We start from the raw sequence: 15,634 nt of genomic DNA, 5'->3' as shown, positions 1-15,634 counted from the left end.
CCTGTTTCTCTGTAACATCCTAGGCTCAGGACAGGAGAGGAGCACATCTGGGTGGGGTGGGAAGGAGGCTGCCCATCTCCTGGGAGACTGGTCTGTGTGAAATCTGCTCGGGGATTTCAGGCAGTGCTGTCTGCAGTGATACCCCTAATAAATGGAACCTTTTAACCCACTCTGTGCCACTGTGCCTGGCCTTTCCCTCCTCTAAGTGGCCTTTAGGAAGACGCTGGTAGCACCTAAGGGAACGTGATTTCCCAGCTGGTGTGTCCCTGCTCCTGCTAGGCCCTTCCAGACCTTTATGCTGAAGGGAATGGAACCGACCGAGTTCCTGGCAGAAGACCAGCCTTTTCCTCCCAACTCTTTGTCAACAGCCAAAGAGATCTTGAATGACGGGATGAAGTCAAGATGGGAGACTCATCAAGTTTGGGCAGTAGTGACCTTTCCTGATTTCTCTGCTGAGCCCCAAGCAGAGGAAAGGGAGAGGGAAAACCTCACTTTCCTAGCACCAACTTGCAAAGCTGTGAGGCAAGGCCCTTCTGAAGAAACACAGCATACCAGGAGTCTAGAACACAACGAGGCAGTCAGGCTGGGGGGAGGGGCCAGGGCCAGGGGGCTGGCTGGACCAAGCTGGTAAGAGGGGGGACTGGCCTCCCCTGCAACAGCCCGGCACTTCCTTTTCCAGGGCGTGCGTGGGAGCAGGCGAGCATGGGGCCCATCCTGGGGCAGCCGTGCTTGTGTAGAGCTGCTCTATCATCACAGACCAAGGCCCAGCTGGCAAAAAGAGCCAGGGAAGAGGTGCAGGGGCTCGAGAAACTGAAATTTACGCGCAGCCCCTCTTCACTGTGCCAGAGGAAGCTAGCGGGCGCAGATCGTGGGCTGTGTGCGAGTGTAGTAACAGCACCTAACGGGTCCTGGGGCCTCACGAGGTCCTAGGCCCCAGGCTGAGCGCGCACACGTCCTCTCTCAGTCCCGGCAGCTGCCCAGACGAGGCAGGTATCGATCACTCCGTTTTACAGAGACAACAGGCACAGGGCTGGGGAGCGGAGCATGGACATGACCCCAGGCAGATACAGAGGCTGCTTGCTGTTCAGAGTCACTGTCTCTCTGATGGCCTGGAAGGAGTCAGGGTGAGCCCCCAGAGCTCCACACACTGCTTTGAAAACCACCCTTCAAGAGCCGGAGCGTTGGAGAGAGACGCTTTGCCAAGTGCTCTGTAGAAACACTGTTTATTCAAATGACAGGCAGGAAGCGGAGGCAGCAGCAGGTGGGTGAAGGCGGCCAGGCGGGGGCGGGGCAGGTTAGCACTGCTCCCCCAGGTCCCCTGCAATTCTGCTTTGCTAGCCACCCAAGCCGTCGGCATCAGGGTCAGAAATACTTTCCCTCCTCTCCCTCCTGCCTCAAACTGAATAAATAGCATTCCTCTCCCCTCAAGAGCTGGGGGAGACTCATGTGCTGAGCTTGGTGCCCCAGGGTCACAGCCCAGAGTCAGGTGAGGGCAGAAGCTCAAAATGGCTTGTAGGGAGCAGAATACAAAACTGTTCCACTCTCATTCTCGTCTTCCTCTTCTTCCTCCCCGCCACACTCCCCTCCCAGCCTGGTCCCGGGACAGGTGGTCGGTGAGGGCCTGGAGTGGGAGAATTGTCGCCTAGCGTACACTGAGCTCAACTTGGCAAGGCCGTCCAGCTTGTCACCCATCCAGGCTGACCACCAAAGAGAATGTCAATTCACGCCACTTTATGGACAGAAAAGGAGGGGCAGGGAGTGAGGCAGTGGGCGGCTGGGCCTCTCCCAGCCTCAGAGGTAACCAGAGTCCTAGGAGCGGGCCCCCTACCGATCCATCTCATCCAGGAGCGGGGTGGCATCGCCGGCAATGGACATGGGGGTGCTTTCGATCATGGGGCTGGGGGAGGGCCGGGGCGTCAGCCGCTGCTTCTGTTTCCGCCGCTCGGCTTCCTTCTCCTGGAGCCACTGCTCTGCCATCTTCCCCCAGTCGATGGCGGCGTGGCTGTTGGACCTGGAAACGGGAAAAGAAGGGGCCTCTGAGATCAGGACCCTCCGGGAGCTCTCTAGAAGGAAGCCTTCCCTCACCTTACATCTGTCCTTACAGAGAGGAGCCGTAGTCGGCTGCCCCGTGGCCCTCTTCTGTCTTCTCCCAGAAAGCGGTCATCCTGGGCTATTGCCCGGGTCACGGCTCTCACGAGGTCCGAGGCCCTTGCCTATGCCGAGCCCACTGGAAGGCTGGCGACACCTGCCCCTAGCAGCCTGCCCTGTGTCACAGACCACATACTTACTTTGGCTGCTGCTGCCGTTGTCGAGAGCTGGAAGAGGGCTGGGGCTGGGCCTGGGCCGCCTGCGGGGTGGTGCTGGCCTGGAGCTGGTGGTACTGTGGTGTGGTGATGGGCTGGCTGGGGGTTGTGTATGAGTAGCTGGGGGTCATGAGCGGTGTGGCCACCGGCTGCTGGGCTGGCGTTGGGAACACCTGGAGAAAGGAGAACGGTCAAATGGGGATGGGCTTGGGGCTTATTCGGCCTTGCTATGAACTTCTGGCAAGCTGAAAGCTAGGGCTCAGCCCAGAGCTTTCCAGCTGACCAACCATCTCTTGAGCAGTATGTAGTCCCAAGCAGCAGAGAGAGGCCAGCAGGATGGGACCTGGCACAACAACCCTCAGTCCTGGCCGCTTGAGGGTTCCAAAGATCCCAAAGGACCACGGAAAAATCAGACCTTACTCCCTTTACCCTCACGTGGGCCTGGGGAAAAGGACCGTGGGTTGGAGACAGTTCCTATGGCTGTGGCGACCCCATCTGTATGTCTGAAGCCCCCTGTGGTGGGCGCTGCCAGAGGCCAGTCTGCGGACACGGGTCAGTAAAGGAGGGTTGGGAATGGATGGTCGTTCCCGTTCAGTCTTCCCCACCCCCCGCAGGGAGCCTCGTCCCCAAGCCACGTACATGGTAAGCGCTGCTGCCCCCTCCACTGCCGCCATAGCCATACTGGCTGGAGGCCCACTGGGCTGGGGTGGCGTTAGGGTTCTGTCCTTGGCCTGTCACGGCCGCAATGGCACTGAACATCTGTGAGGTCATGTTCTGGGGCAGGGCATTCACAGCTCGTGTCAGATCTGTAAGCACACAGAGATGGGGGGTGGGCCCGTCAGAGGTCAAAGTCCTGCTGGTGCCATCCCTCCAGCTCCCCGTCCCAGACATGAGCTCCTCACCGGCAAGGTTGATGTTGGCTGGGGTGGCGTTGATAGAAGCGGGTGTCCGGGTCCTGCTGCTGCTACTGGGGGTGATGCCTGTAGGAAAAGGCCAAAGTGAGTTACGTCCCTCCAGAAACCTATTTCTGGTTTCACAATGTAGGGGGCTGGAGGAGGTCTGAGGTGGGTGGAGAGAAGGGAAGCTGCGTCGGCAAAGTAGATGGAGGACGTCCTTGATGCCAGGAGGCTGGAGCAGGAGTGAGACAGCTGCGGTGACAGCTCAGGCCTTGCCCCTTCCAGAGGTGGCAAGTGAGCATCCAGATTCAGGGCCTAGCTGTCCCTCTAAGCACACCCCAGAGCGCAGCACAGAACTCACCCGGTACAGGATCCTGGTAGTGATCCTTAAACCATCTGAAAAGTCCATTCACAGTAGGGAAGATTTGGCCCCGGTACCGGAATCCTTCGGGAGTCACTGTTACATATTCTATCCTGGGATTTTGGAAGGAAACATGCGTCAGACACCACCTGGGGCCAGCCCTGAAAGAGGGGCCAGAAAAGATCTCTACCGTGTGAAGAAGCCAAGCTGGGTGCTAGGGGGCGGGGGAAGGAGAGATGAAAGAGCCCCGACTCTGTCAAAGGAGGCCGCACTCTGAGGAGGTGAGCATGGTCAAGGCCAGGAGTCAGCAGCCCCTGGTGTGCTAGGTACAGGCTGCCAGAGGATGGCCTGTGGGGGGCTGGGCCACCGTCCTGCCACCACCCTGGGCCGCAGGATGATGGCAGCACATGCAGGTGAGGGTAAGACTGAGGTCACAGCGTCAGGGTTGGAGGGGCCTCCCAGGGCAGCAAAAACAATTCCCCATGAACTGGAATCTGGAAGCACCCCTGTTCAGGTGGTGAGTCTGACCTTACTCAACACTTTGCAGTGCAGGGAGTACGTGAGGAGGGGCTCTGGGTTCAGACCAGTTCTAGTTCTGGCTCTGTCACTCGCCACCTAGATGACTTTATGTGAAGTTACTAAACCCTAATCTCAGCTTCATTTGAAAATGGGAGTAACAACTCTTAAACCTTTAGAATTGAGTGTGAGGAATAAATGAGACAGCGCACAGGACACACTTAGCATGATGCCTAAAATACGGTTTCGTTCGATTAAGGATAACTGTCAATTACCGACAATTAAAAAAGCACCAAGTTCTCATTTATATATAAATTGAACCCTGCTTCCTAAATCTAATTGACAGTCAAGTGTCGTTAGTTTGGCAACACAAGAAGTCTGCATGCCTTCCTATGGAAAGTTATCATGGTGCCTCTACTCCCTTGTTTAATAGTTTTTTGTTTTTTGTTTTTAAGATTTTATTTATTTGACAGAGAGAGACACAGCGAGAGAGAGAACACAAGCTCGGAGAGTGAGAGAGGGAGAAGCAGGCTTCCCGCTGAGCGGGGAGCCCGATATGGGGCTCGAACCCAGGACCCTGGGATCATGACCCGAGCCGAAAGCAGACGCCTAACAACTGAGCCACCCAGGCTCCCCTCTACTCCCTTGTTTAAAGGTCCCTTGTTCGGGGTGCCTGGGTGGCTCAGATGGTTAAGCGTCTGCCTTCGCCTCAGGTCATGATCCCAGGGTCCTGGGATCGAGTCCCGCATCGGGCTCCCTGCTAGGCGGGGAGTCTGCTTCTCCCTCTGCCTCTGCCTCTCTCTCTCTCCGACTCTCATGAATAAATAAATAAAACATTAAAAAAAAAAAAGGTCCCTTGTTTGTTCAACTATTTCTCATGGGACAGTGTCCAGCCAAGAGCCCTGGCTACCATCCTCTGGAAGCTGAGTCAGAAATGGCTTCTCAGAAAAACAATATTCCACATGTGCCCAAGATGGCGTAGGGTCTGGAGTCTAGAGTTTCTTGTCACCTAGCCACTGAGTCCCTACCTGCAGTCTATATTGTTTATCATGTGCAGGCAGTAGATGGACAAGAGCGGAAATGCACTGGCCTTGGCCAAGGGCCGAAGGGAGGATGGGGGCACAGAGAAGGCTGGTAGAATGATCAGTCTGGGTAACAGACAGAAAGCAGATCCAAAAAAAGAAAAGAAAAAAGAAAAAAGGGACTTTGATTCAGAGTGAGCTCTAAAGGGACCCAGACAAAGGAATACGTAGAAAGAAGCAGAGGGGAGTCAATGGTAGGAGGAGGAGAAGCTCTTCTGACGCAACCCTTCAGTGCAGGCAGTTCTTTAGCACACTACGGCGACCATGAGCCGCCATGTCCTCACTGCCCTGGCCAGCACAAAGCAGAGAGGAAAAAGGAGAGACCTGTGTCCTGGCCCCCATCTGCCAGTCAGGTGGGGAGAGGCTGGTCATTTCCATCACTCCTTGGGAGAGAGAAGAGGTGAAGGAAACTTTCTCTCACAGAGCTGAGGAAAGTATCTTTCTTACCGAATCTTTGCCCTTTTGCCTCTAAATCATCACCCTCTATCCCCAACTCCAACCTCCACTGCTGGTCTAAACGGGTAAGAGGGGAAAGACAGGCAGAACCAGACAGGGGACCGCTCCAGGGCTAACTCCCCTGCTAGCCTATCTGCGGACCCCAGCGGCAGCACCTTCTCAGCACCAGCACTCACCTGGGTTTACCCCGGGGCTGGTATCCCAGTAGGAACTTGCCGGGCAGTTCCTTGCAGGCACAGATGAAATAAGGGATGAAGGTGGGCTTCTCCTTCTTAGTTTTGATGAGCAGCTCCTCTAATTTCTGGGGGTAGAACAAGGAGGAGAGGTTGGCAGAGCAGCATGCTTGGCACACAACGTCTGGTACACACACGAGGCACCCCTCTTTCACCAGCAGAACATCCCCTACACTGAAGGGAAACCAGACATACTGAAGTGACCAGGAGAGGTCACGCCTTGAAGAGCCCTGGGCTCACCTTACGGTCACCACCACTGCAGTCCTGGTAATACTTGTGGTTCAGGAGGTCCCGGGCAAAGGATGCCATGGGCTGGACATAGCGAGCAACAATCTCATCCAAGTCTTCAAATTCCTGTGGGGAGATGATAAAGGCCCCACGGGTCACACTGCGAGCTGAGACTCCTGGCCCTTCATCCGATCCACTCAGAAGAGAACCCTGGGAGGACGTGGACTTCCCAGCCCTGCTGTGGCCTCACTGCACCGCAAATCCCCTCCATTGATCCAGCTGTTTGAGTCATGCCCAGATCTATCAGCTTACAAAGCTCAAAATCCTTTAAACCGTAACTTCGATTCTCCCCTGCTGCTTGGGAACAACAGGGAGCTTCATAAAATTTTTCTCTACTGAAAACAAAAAAGGGAAACACGTGTGTGCATGTGTGTGTGCGTGTGCGCGTGCGTGATCATTTGCTTCTGCATGTGTATTTTCTCCTCGTCCTCCACTGGCGCTCTCTGGGTAGCCTATTTTAAAATTTAGAGGACACAGAAAAAGGAGCAAAATATATAAACATTGTTATCAAATGACTCATCTCACAATCAACCTCCTGTTCTGTTGCTCTGTGCAGCTAAAATACATACAATGCACGTAAGTCACTAACGTCAGCTGAAAATAGCCAAAAATGGCTTGTTTCTGGAAGCAGGACAGGGGATGGGAAGTGGGTGGAAGCTGGCTCTCACCTCACTGTTGATCCACAGGGTGGCTCCCAGGCTGAAGGCATTTTCCTTGCCTTCTTCCCGCACATCCACGTGTTGGTAGATGCCATCGCTGACCTTCCAGGTCACGGTCAGGTGATTTTCACCCTTGCTACTTGGGCGGATGATCACGTCACCCTGGTCCATGGTCTCCATCATCTTTTCTGCTTGCTTGAAGTTTATATTATGGAAGGAAGGGTGTGCGATCACTCGCTTGATGTATGCTGAAGAGAGCAGAAAAGAAGAACAGATCAGTTGAGGGGACTGGGAGCCCACAACCACGGGACAAATTGTGGCTTCATTTCTGACCCTCTGTCAAATTCTGAGACTCCTTTACCCTCACCGACCTGGATTCTCTGATGTGAAGGATGTGTGAACCTGGGTTCCTAAGGTGCTCAGAGAACGAGCCTTTAAACGTCACAGTGCATTAGCAAAGAACGTGTGGTCCAAGAAGACCCTGGCTTCCAGCCCTGTCACTGACTCCATCTGTGATGTCTCTGGGCTTCAGCATGTCAGAGCTGAGCACTCACTCCCACCGGGGCACAGCCACCAGCAAGCACATCCTGTGGAGGGAGGGCTGCCAAGACCTGGGCTGCACAGGTGTGGTGGTGGCCACACTCACTGGTCCGCTGCTGCTTCCGTTTCATGTCCTCCTCCTGCTTGTGGTCTGCTGCTTCGGCATCAAAGTCATAGTAGGTGTCCTTGGGCAGTTTCCACTCGTTGTTCCTGTCCATGAGGTCTGAGGTTCGGCAGGTAAGGTCGGCGCTGAACTTCTCAATGTCAATCTTCATGATGCGGCAGTGAACGGTCATTCCCACCTAGATCCACAGAACATTTGAGCTGGAAGGGACAAAGATGATCTAGCCCGATGCCCCATTTTACATGTGAGAAAACCAAAGTCCAGGCAGAAAGACGGGAGAGTGACTTGCCCAAAGCCAGCCAGCTAGCAAGTGACTGATCAGGAGCTCAGTGCTGAGTCTGGTCTGCAGAACATGGGCCATGCCATGCACAGATGCCTCTCATTCTAGGCAGGAAAACCAACTGGGGCTGACTGTGTCTACCCTGCCACTGACATTCTCCCCTTCTCCCATAAAGTCACCTAATTACTGCTCCGAGAGTGCAATCAAAGTCTGGCTACCCTTTTTGGAGGGGAGGCAATATAAGAGCTTTCTGTTCTTTCCCACTGACTTGAGTCTTTTTGCGACACAGCGGCACAAGCCAGTCACACGGCATGGCTCTCCTTTCGAAAAGCTCCCTCGCTTCCTTTTTTAGGAAGATCTTTCCCCAACCTTCCTCACGCCCCGGTTCTCAGGGGTTCATGACACTTAGAACCAGAGCATTTGGCAGATCTGGTACCAGCCATGTCACCAACTAACTGGGAGATCCTGGAAAAGACACTCAAATTTCTCTGGAAAAAGAAGGTCCCATTTCCTTCCCCATCACGTTGTGAGATTGGAGACAACAGACGTAAATGTCAAGTGCTGGTATCTAGTGGGTGCATAATAGATGGCAGCTGGCAGGAGAAGACTAGCACAGAAAGAGAGCTCAGCCTTTCTGTTTCACAGCATGAAATGCTGGGTCCTGCTTCCTGCCTGCAGACTAAAGTCCAGCTTCCCACACAGGAAGAGAGAGCCCTCTCCCGAAGGGCTGGCAACCCAGTGAAATCTCACAAAGACAGTGAACAAAAGCTGCTCCTCATTCACATGCTTCTCACCCTGGCTTCTTTCAATTAGTTTTAAATCCTCCTGACACTCTCTCCCTACCAGCAGCCACTGGGAACAGAGCCTCACTTCTGGGGGGCACTGCCCAAAGTTCCGGAGCACCCAATTTGGGCGGCTGAAAGCCCCACTAGATGCCTTAGCCCGGTCGTTCATCTACCTTTACTCGCTCCTCTGGCCGCTTTACCACTTTGTCACTGAGGAACTTGGTGGGGATGAAGCCGGTGACACCATTGTCTAGCCGTGTTTTGACCCCAATGGCCTGGCCTGGGCATGAACCGCTGTCAAAGTGGTTCCAGACCTGAAAAGTACATCAGGAGAGGAGCTTAGTCATTAAGATTCTGGAGATCACATGTTCAAAAAAGAGCTACCAGGGCACTGCAATTTCTTACCGTAACACCTGGCAATGTGGTCTGAAAACACAATGACTCAGCCACCCACCAACACAGATTCCGAACATCCCTGATGTTCCTTGACTCATAAGTGACGTCAGTAGCTGGCACCACTGACCATCAGAGCAATCCTTCATGTTAAACTGAATCTGTACATCTCTCTAGCTGCAACTGAGGCCCCTTCTCCCACTTTGTTCAGACACAAGAAATATACATGCCAGTCTCCGCAGAACAACCCATTTCAGTGAACCAGGCGCCCCTTGGCTTTCTTATAACCTGGACAAATCCCACCAGCTTCCTTTATTAGGTAAAGTTCAGAAATTATCTCTTTCACAGACTGCCTCATAACATTTGAAGACTCAGAAAAAGCGTTCAGGGTGGCTTTAATGACTTCCGACCATCAGAGAGGCAGATAATGTCTAGAAGAAAGTGGGACAAATTAAAATGTGTGTGGAAAATGGAAAAAATTCAAGACAGCCTATAGATACCTTCTAACTAGCATGTACGGGGACACTGTGCCTCCCCTGTAAGTAAGAAATGCACGTCTTTGTATCTCCAATCTGGTTGAGTTAGATCCCCAGAGAATGGGAAACTCGGGTTAAAGGCTGAGCCAGAAAAGAAGGAAGCACACAGATTTCTGACTAGTATACCAAGGGACTTCATGTTAGACCTGTATGTATTCTAGCCCTCTTCCCTCTCTTGTGTATTCGTTTGGTAAGAGCACCACCTAAAACAGCCCAATTCTTGACTCCTTTCTAGGGCATACAGAATATTCAATCGAGGAACTCCAGTGACCACAATAACACAGCAGCACGTACCTCGCTTAGTTCAGGGAAATTGTCTTGCTGACAGAAGGGGCACTGCCAGAGCCCTGTCTCATCGTTGCGGATTGCCTGGTCATAGCTCTCACCCTGGGGACGCCTGTGGGCAATGCCAGTGACGTTGCAGATGATGAGCTTTCCTGCGGGAAAGGGCGAGGACGGGGAAGGAAAGAAAAGAATGGGGAACAGGCTAAGAAAACTGGAGGAGTGACTCCTTCCCACTGACTTTTTAGTGACAGAACATCTGTCTTACAGCATCTCCACAGATTTCCCTCACATCCATGAGAAGGCAAATCTTCCCCTGATTTGATGATGGGGGAACATGGAGCCTCTATGAGTGATTCCCTCAAGATCCTGCAGCAGCAGGTTAAAGGCACAGTCTGACCCTAGACTCAGTTTTGACTCCTAGTCCAGGGCTTTATAGTTATAGTCTTCTTACAGGCTCCCCTGGTCTTTTCTCCCTACAGACCTGCCTCATTCTGTTGGAATCATGCTTGGTTTGAATGCATACAGTAAATGCACCCCCCACCCTTACACATCCTTCTCCAAATGAAAACCAGACCCAGAATTTACCAATGTAGAAGGTCTCTGGTGTTTCTTTGGTTAACATATTGAAGATTTCCTCTGTGTTGGGAGAACGGTAGGCTGTACGGAGGTCCTTATACCGGCAGCTCAGCTCCGCCCGGATGTCGTACAGGGTGATGTGTTTGTCACCGTAGCCCTGCGGAAGAAGCCCATCAGGAAGAACCTTGCAACCATTCCCCGACTGGAGCCACAGGGGCTTTCAATGAAAGGAATAGGCCAGTTGGCCCCTGTCAGGGCTTCTCTTCTCTTTTTCCCCTTCAACGTTTATGACAAGAAGTTTTCAAACCTTTTCTTAATCATGCAATGTTCTAGAATAAAAACACCTCAGAAAACCCTAATGTGTGAAATAGACATATGCAAAGCTGTGCTATTGGAGAGGAGGAGAGAAGGCTTAGAAGAAAACTTGACTACTGCCCCGACCCCCCTGTAGTAGCCACAGCAGTTTGAGACTTCCTTGGCTCCTTAATAAGCAGACTGAACACTTCCTTGAAAAACCTAGTATAGCCTGGGGAGGGAGAAGAGAGGATCGAGTTTCCCATGCTAACATTATCAGAGGTTTTCTTAAGAGTTGCTGCCCAGGTCTCCTCCCATCCTGGGCACTTGGGATTTCTGTGCCAGGCCTCTACGCTGTCACCCACCTGCCTCTCCAGTTCTTCTGCAAAGGCATCAAGGTCCAGGTCCTTGAGTCGCTCTGGGTTTTCCAATATCTCTTCGAGGGCTCCTGCAGGGTTGGCGTCCTCAGCTGATTCATCATATTCCAGAGCATCCACTGCCATCTTCCTGGCCCACTCATAGGTCTCAGGGTGGACTCGGGAACCATCGAGAACTTCAATGTATGAGTCAGTGCTGAAGGAAAGGCAGAAAAGGGGCAAGGATATAGAACGAGAAGCTTCTAGTAACAACCCAAATGTCCACCAATGGGGAACTGGTTAAATAAATTAGGGTACCTCCATACAATGGAGTACTATACAGCCATTAAAAATAATGAGGTAGGTCTATGTGTGCTGACATGGAGAGATGACCACGATATACTGATACGTGAAGAATGCACTGCAAAACACTATGAACCGTATGACCCCATTTTTGTAGTAAATGGGTAGTTAGTAAATGCATAGCAAAAATAAAATTTAGGAACGTTGTAGTATACACCAAATTGTTATGGTAGTTATCTCTGGGGGGTGGGATTATGGGGGACTTCCACTTTCTGCATAATACTGCTATACATTGAATTTTATATCATGAACTTAAATAAGTGTTATAATAAGATAAAACAAGAAGGGGGAAAAAGACTTCTGACAATTTGCTGGCAGCTATTTTCCCCCATAAAGCCTTCCCAGGCTGGTCTTGCCCGTGCACTCACATGGACCTATGTTATTCGTGGAGTGTTACAGCAAAGCTGGGTGGAAAATGAAGTTTTAGAACTTGAAGCCTATTTCCCCACTGATTTCCATTACTGAATGAGGAGCTATGTGCCCGTGGAAAAGATCCTCCAAAGACTGAGTTGATAACTTCTGGAGAGGAAGAGGTCAATAGTGAAGTCCAAAGTCCAAGTGAATAGAACTTTCTCTCAATTAACATCATCTCAAAACATACCGAATCTCTCTCCCCCTTCCTTATTTCCTCATACCCCCACACTCCTTTTCCATTGCCCCTGCTAATCCCACCCTTATCTAATCATGGCAGATCATAACAGAACATGTTTGTGTTTACTGAACAAAGTCTTATATGTTTCCTGTCCTTAATTTAAAAAGTAAGTTGGTTCTTTTTAGGTTTTTCTCACACAAAAAAAGCTTCACATAATTGAACCGATCTTTTCCATAGGTCAGAGGCTCTTGACTTAATAAAGGTTCCTCACCTTTGCTTTAAAATATTTAATTCAAATACCTTGGGCCCTTTGACAGCCCTAATTCCCTGAATCCCCAAAGCAAAGCCCAAGGGAATTCCTCCTGGCCCACCCAGGCAGAGGGCATCACCTGTCCCCCAGGGAGGCCGTGTCAATCTTGAGGAAGCCAGCACAATTCATGAAGACTTTGGGACCCATGTGGCACATGGTGACCAGCTGGGTCCGGCTCTCGAGCCTGGTGTTGTTTTGCTTCAGGATCTAGGGGAGAGGTGTGGAGTGAGCCAGAGCAGCAGGTGGGCCCCACTCTCCCCGCCTGCTTTCAGGCTCCTGGGAAACCCTCCGTGATGGGAACTCTGTCCCCATGCCTCAATATCTAACTGAGCACTATGCCATACTATTCAAAAAAATTATTTTAGTGAACTACGTCACACCTGCCAAAAATAATACATAACGTATGGCTTAAAATTAACGATAAAATGGGGCGCCTGGCTGGCTCAGTTGGAAGAGCATGCGACTCCTGGTCTTGGGGTTGGTGAGTTCAAGCCCCACGTTGGGTGTAGATATTACTTAAAAAAACAAAAAATCTTTTTTTTTTTAAAGATTTTATTTGAGAGAGAGAGAGAGAATGAGTGAGAGAGAGCATGAGAAGGGGGAGGGTCAGAGGGAGAAGCAGACTCCCTGCTGAGCAGGGGGCCTGATATGGGACTCCATCCCAGGACCCCGGGATCATGACCTGAGCCTAAGGCAGTCGCTTAATCAACTGAGCCACCCAGGCGCACCTCACTCAAAAAATCTTAACAAAAAAAAAAAAAAGTAATAATGAAATATATACCCAAGTACCCATCACTCATCTTAAAGAATATTACCAATACTTCTAAAGCTCTCTGCATACCCCTTCCCCCCACCAACTCCTGACTGAAAGCCTTTTTTCTCCCACTGGAATAAACTACTATCCTGAGGTATGTCGGCACTCTTCTCACTTTCTTCCATCCATTTTATATCTTGGTTTATGGCTATCTTTCCCACAGTATAGTAGTGAAGAGCACAGCTGTGACCACCTGGGTCTCAAGTCTGACTTGGACTCTCACGAGCTGGATGTCTCTGGACAAGTCCCTTTACCTCTCTGACCTTGGTCTTTTGTCAAATCGTGCTGGAAGAGTGTAAAGGCTCAATGAAATGGGAACTTTTGTTATTTTCTGATTCAACTCCATCCTACCTTGAGGAGATGGGTCCCTTTTCGAGGTCCCAGGCCACAGACATACTGGATCAAGGCCTGGCTGTACGGGTGGGCGATGGCACGGTTGACATCGACCCCAACCTCATTGACTCGGTTGATAAATTCACAGTACAAGGCGTTGAGCAGCTCCTCTTTCACCACGTGCTCCTGTGGACACAGAGCAGGCAGGGGTAAGGTTCCCGTGCCATTCTGTCCGCCCAGGCTAGCCTCTCAAACCCTACTCACCTGCAAGGGATGAAACTTGAGACACAGGATGTCTTCGTCAGAGCTGCACACCTGGGCAAATTCAATCAGAGGGTCCTGGATGCGCCGGGCCAGGGAGACGGCTTGTCTCAGCACTGGAGGGTAATCCCGGAACTCTGCCTAGAGTCAAATGAGGACCAGCAGGACCATTAAGTTCCCTTACCTCTCAGGCGCCTGGGTGGCTCAGTTGGTTAAGCGACTGCCTTCAGCTCAGGTCATGATCCCGGAGTCCCGGGATGGAGTCCCACAGGGAGCCTGCTTCTCCCTCTGACCCTCCCCCCTTCTCATGTACTCTCTCTCACTCTCGCTCTCGCAAATAAATAAATAAATCTTTTTAAAAAAAAAAAAGCTCCCTTAGCTCTCAACAACAAAAGGAAATCCAAAGTGTTCTAGCCTTAAGTCACTTTCTCATCTTCTCTAGGGTCAATTTAATCTGCAGGGCTCCCAATCTGAGCCATGATTGGCAAAATGAAGCACTCCCACATGGGTAAGTGAGTAAGTGCAGTCCTGTGCCCTTGATCACTCTTGTTTCCCTAGCATTGACAGCTCTTACTTGTTCAGGTCCCAAGAATGGGGGCTCCAGCATTACCTCCGATTTCTTGCTGTTCATATAGAGAATGGCCAACTCATTATCAACCAGCTCCACCCCAATAGAGGACAGCTGTTGGCCCTGGTCCAGCTCATGCACAATGCGCTTCACATCTTCGATCAACATCTGGGCGTCCCTGGAGGGATGAGGGGTTGTGGGTCAGGGCTCTTTCTGAATTGTTTCTCAGGGATAGACAGACTCAAGGCTGGGATGGGGGGAGGGTGGTAGGGAAAGGGCTTTGAAGACAAATATCTACCCGCCGGGGATGGGAAATTTACCAAGGGTCTACAGAGGCATATGGCCACTTTGTTAGAGGCATATGCCAGATTCAATAAGAAGGGATGAGTTAATTTAGTCTGATCCCCTGGTGCCCCTACCTGTTTTCTCCTGCGACTGTCACCACATGAGGCTTTTTGTTCAGAAGAAATTTCTTTAAGGTTTCAATGTCTTGCGCCTGGATTGAAATAAAACTGGAACTAAATGGCTCTGAAGATAGGGAGATCTCTAACAGTTTTGTCTCCCTAAGTAGCGCCAAGACCTTTTAAGACCAGAGAATGGTAAGCTCCAAGTTAGACACGATGCACACACACTGTCTAACTGGAACATAAAACAAGGAGACTAAGATCTCTGGTTTGAATGTCATATATCCATTAACATTTTCTAAAGTTGCTACACTTCTGGCTCACACTTGGTTGTGGTCAAACACACTTGGGTCTTCCTTTTCTTCTTTTCCTTCCTTTTCAGTAATCTCTACACTCAACATGGGGCTTGATCTCAATGACCTTGAGATCAAGAGTCCCATGCTCCTCTGACTGATCCAAACATACTTGGGTTTTGCCAACATAAACCACTATTTGGTTGTCAGGACTATTCTAATCTCATTTCAGTGTTTTCTTTTTAAAATATGGTTGTTAATGGGGTGCCTGGGTGGCTCAGTCGGTTAAGCGTCTGCCTTCCACTCAGGTCATGATCCCAGGGTCCTGGGATTGAGCCTGACGTCAGGCTCCCTGCTCAGTGGGGAGCCTGCTTCTCCTTCTCCCCCCTGCTTATGCTTTCTCTATTTCTCTTGCTCTCTCAAATAAATAATAAAATCTCAAAAAAAAAGATGGCTGTTAAAAATTACTTTAGGATGCACCTCTCTTGGCAAAATGGAAAGATACCGTTAGGTTAAAAAAAAAATCAGAAACATATATGTGAGATGAATTCAAATTCCTCCTTCCTTGGAAAAAAACACTGAAAGGCTAAAGCTGGGAAAAGGTTGGCTTAATGCCTCACTGGCTTTCAGCTGCTGGAACAGGATGACCCAGATGCTGTTAAGAACTGAGGCCATAATGGCAGCTCCCAGAAGCACACAAGGCCTAGGACTTGGCCTCCAGCCAGAAGTAAAT

General features: G+C 50.9%; 1 protein-coding gene across 1 annotated transcript in view; it reads right to left on the bottom strand.

The window, feature by feature from the left end:
• Positions 1–1,207: 1,207 nt before the first annotated feature.
• The window catches only part of SUPT6H (SPT6 homolog, histone chaperone and transcription elongation factor), a 33,290-nt gene continuing 18,863 nt past the window's right edge, over positions 1,208–15,634 (bottom strand). Inside the window, exons 20-37 of the mRNA XM_028109059.2 lie at positions 14,624–14,700; positions 14,247–14,382; positions 13,640–13,777; positions 13,394–13,561; positions 12,308–12,435; positions 10,973–11,180; positions 10,323–10,470; positions 9,747–9,889; positions 8,697–8,837; positions 7,441–7,636; positions 6,804–7,042; positions 6,088–6,201; positions 5,791–5,915; positions 3,561–3,673; positions 3,206–3,283; positions 2,943–3,109; positions 2,289–2,476; positions 1,208–2,011 (exon numbers count right to left, since the gene is read on the bottom strand). Coding sequence (XP_027964860.1) covers positions 1,825–2,011; positions 2,289–2,476; positions 2,943–3,109; positions 3,206–3,283; positions 3,561–3,673; positions 5,791–5,915; positions 6,088–6,201; positions 6,804–7,042; positions 7,441–7,636; positions 8,697–8,837; positions 9,747–9,889; positions 10,323–10,470; positions 10,973–11,180; positions 12,308–12,435; positions 13,394–13,561; positions 13,640–13,777; positions 14,247–14,382; positions 14,624–14,700 — 2,694 coding nt within the window. The 3' untranslated portion in view covers positions 1,208–1,824. The remainder of the gene's footprint in view (positions 2,012–2,288; positions 2,477–2,942; positions 3,110–3,205; positions 3,284–3,560; positions 3,674–5,790; positions 5,916–6,087; positions 6,202–6,803; positions 7,043–7,440; positions 7,637–8,696; positions 8,838–9,746; positions 9,890–10,322; positions 10,471–10,972; positions 11,181–12,307; positions 12,436–13,393; positions 13,562–13,639; positions 13,778–14,246; positions 14,383–14,623; positions 14,701–15,634) is intronic.

Source organism: Eumetopias jubatus, unplaced genomic scaffold (genome assembly GCF_037043125.1).
Source record: "Eumetopias jubatus isolate StellerSeaLion01/CBP00866 unplaced genomic scaffold, mEumJub1_p1.0 scaffold_10, whole genome shotgun sequence".
Lineage (NCBI taxonomy): Eukaryota > Metazoa > Chordata > Mammalia > Carnivora > Otariidae > Eumetopias > Eumetopias jubatus.
This window is presented reverse-complemented; position numbering and strand designations above follow the sequence as displayed.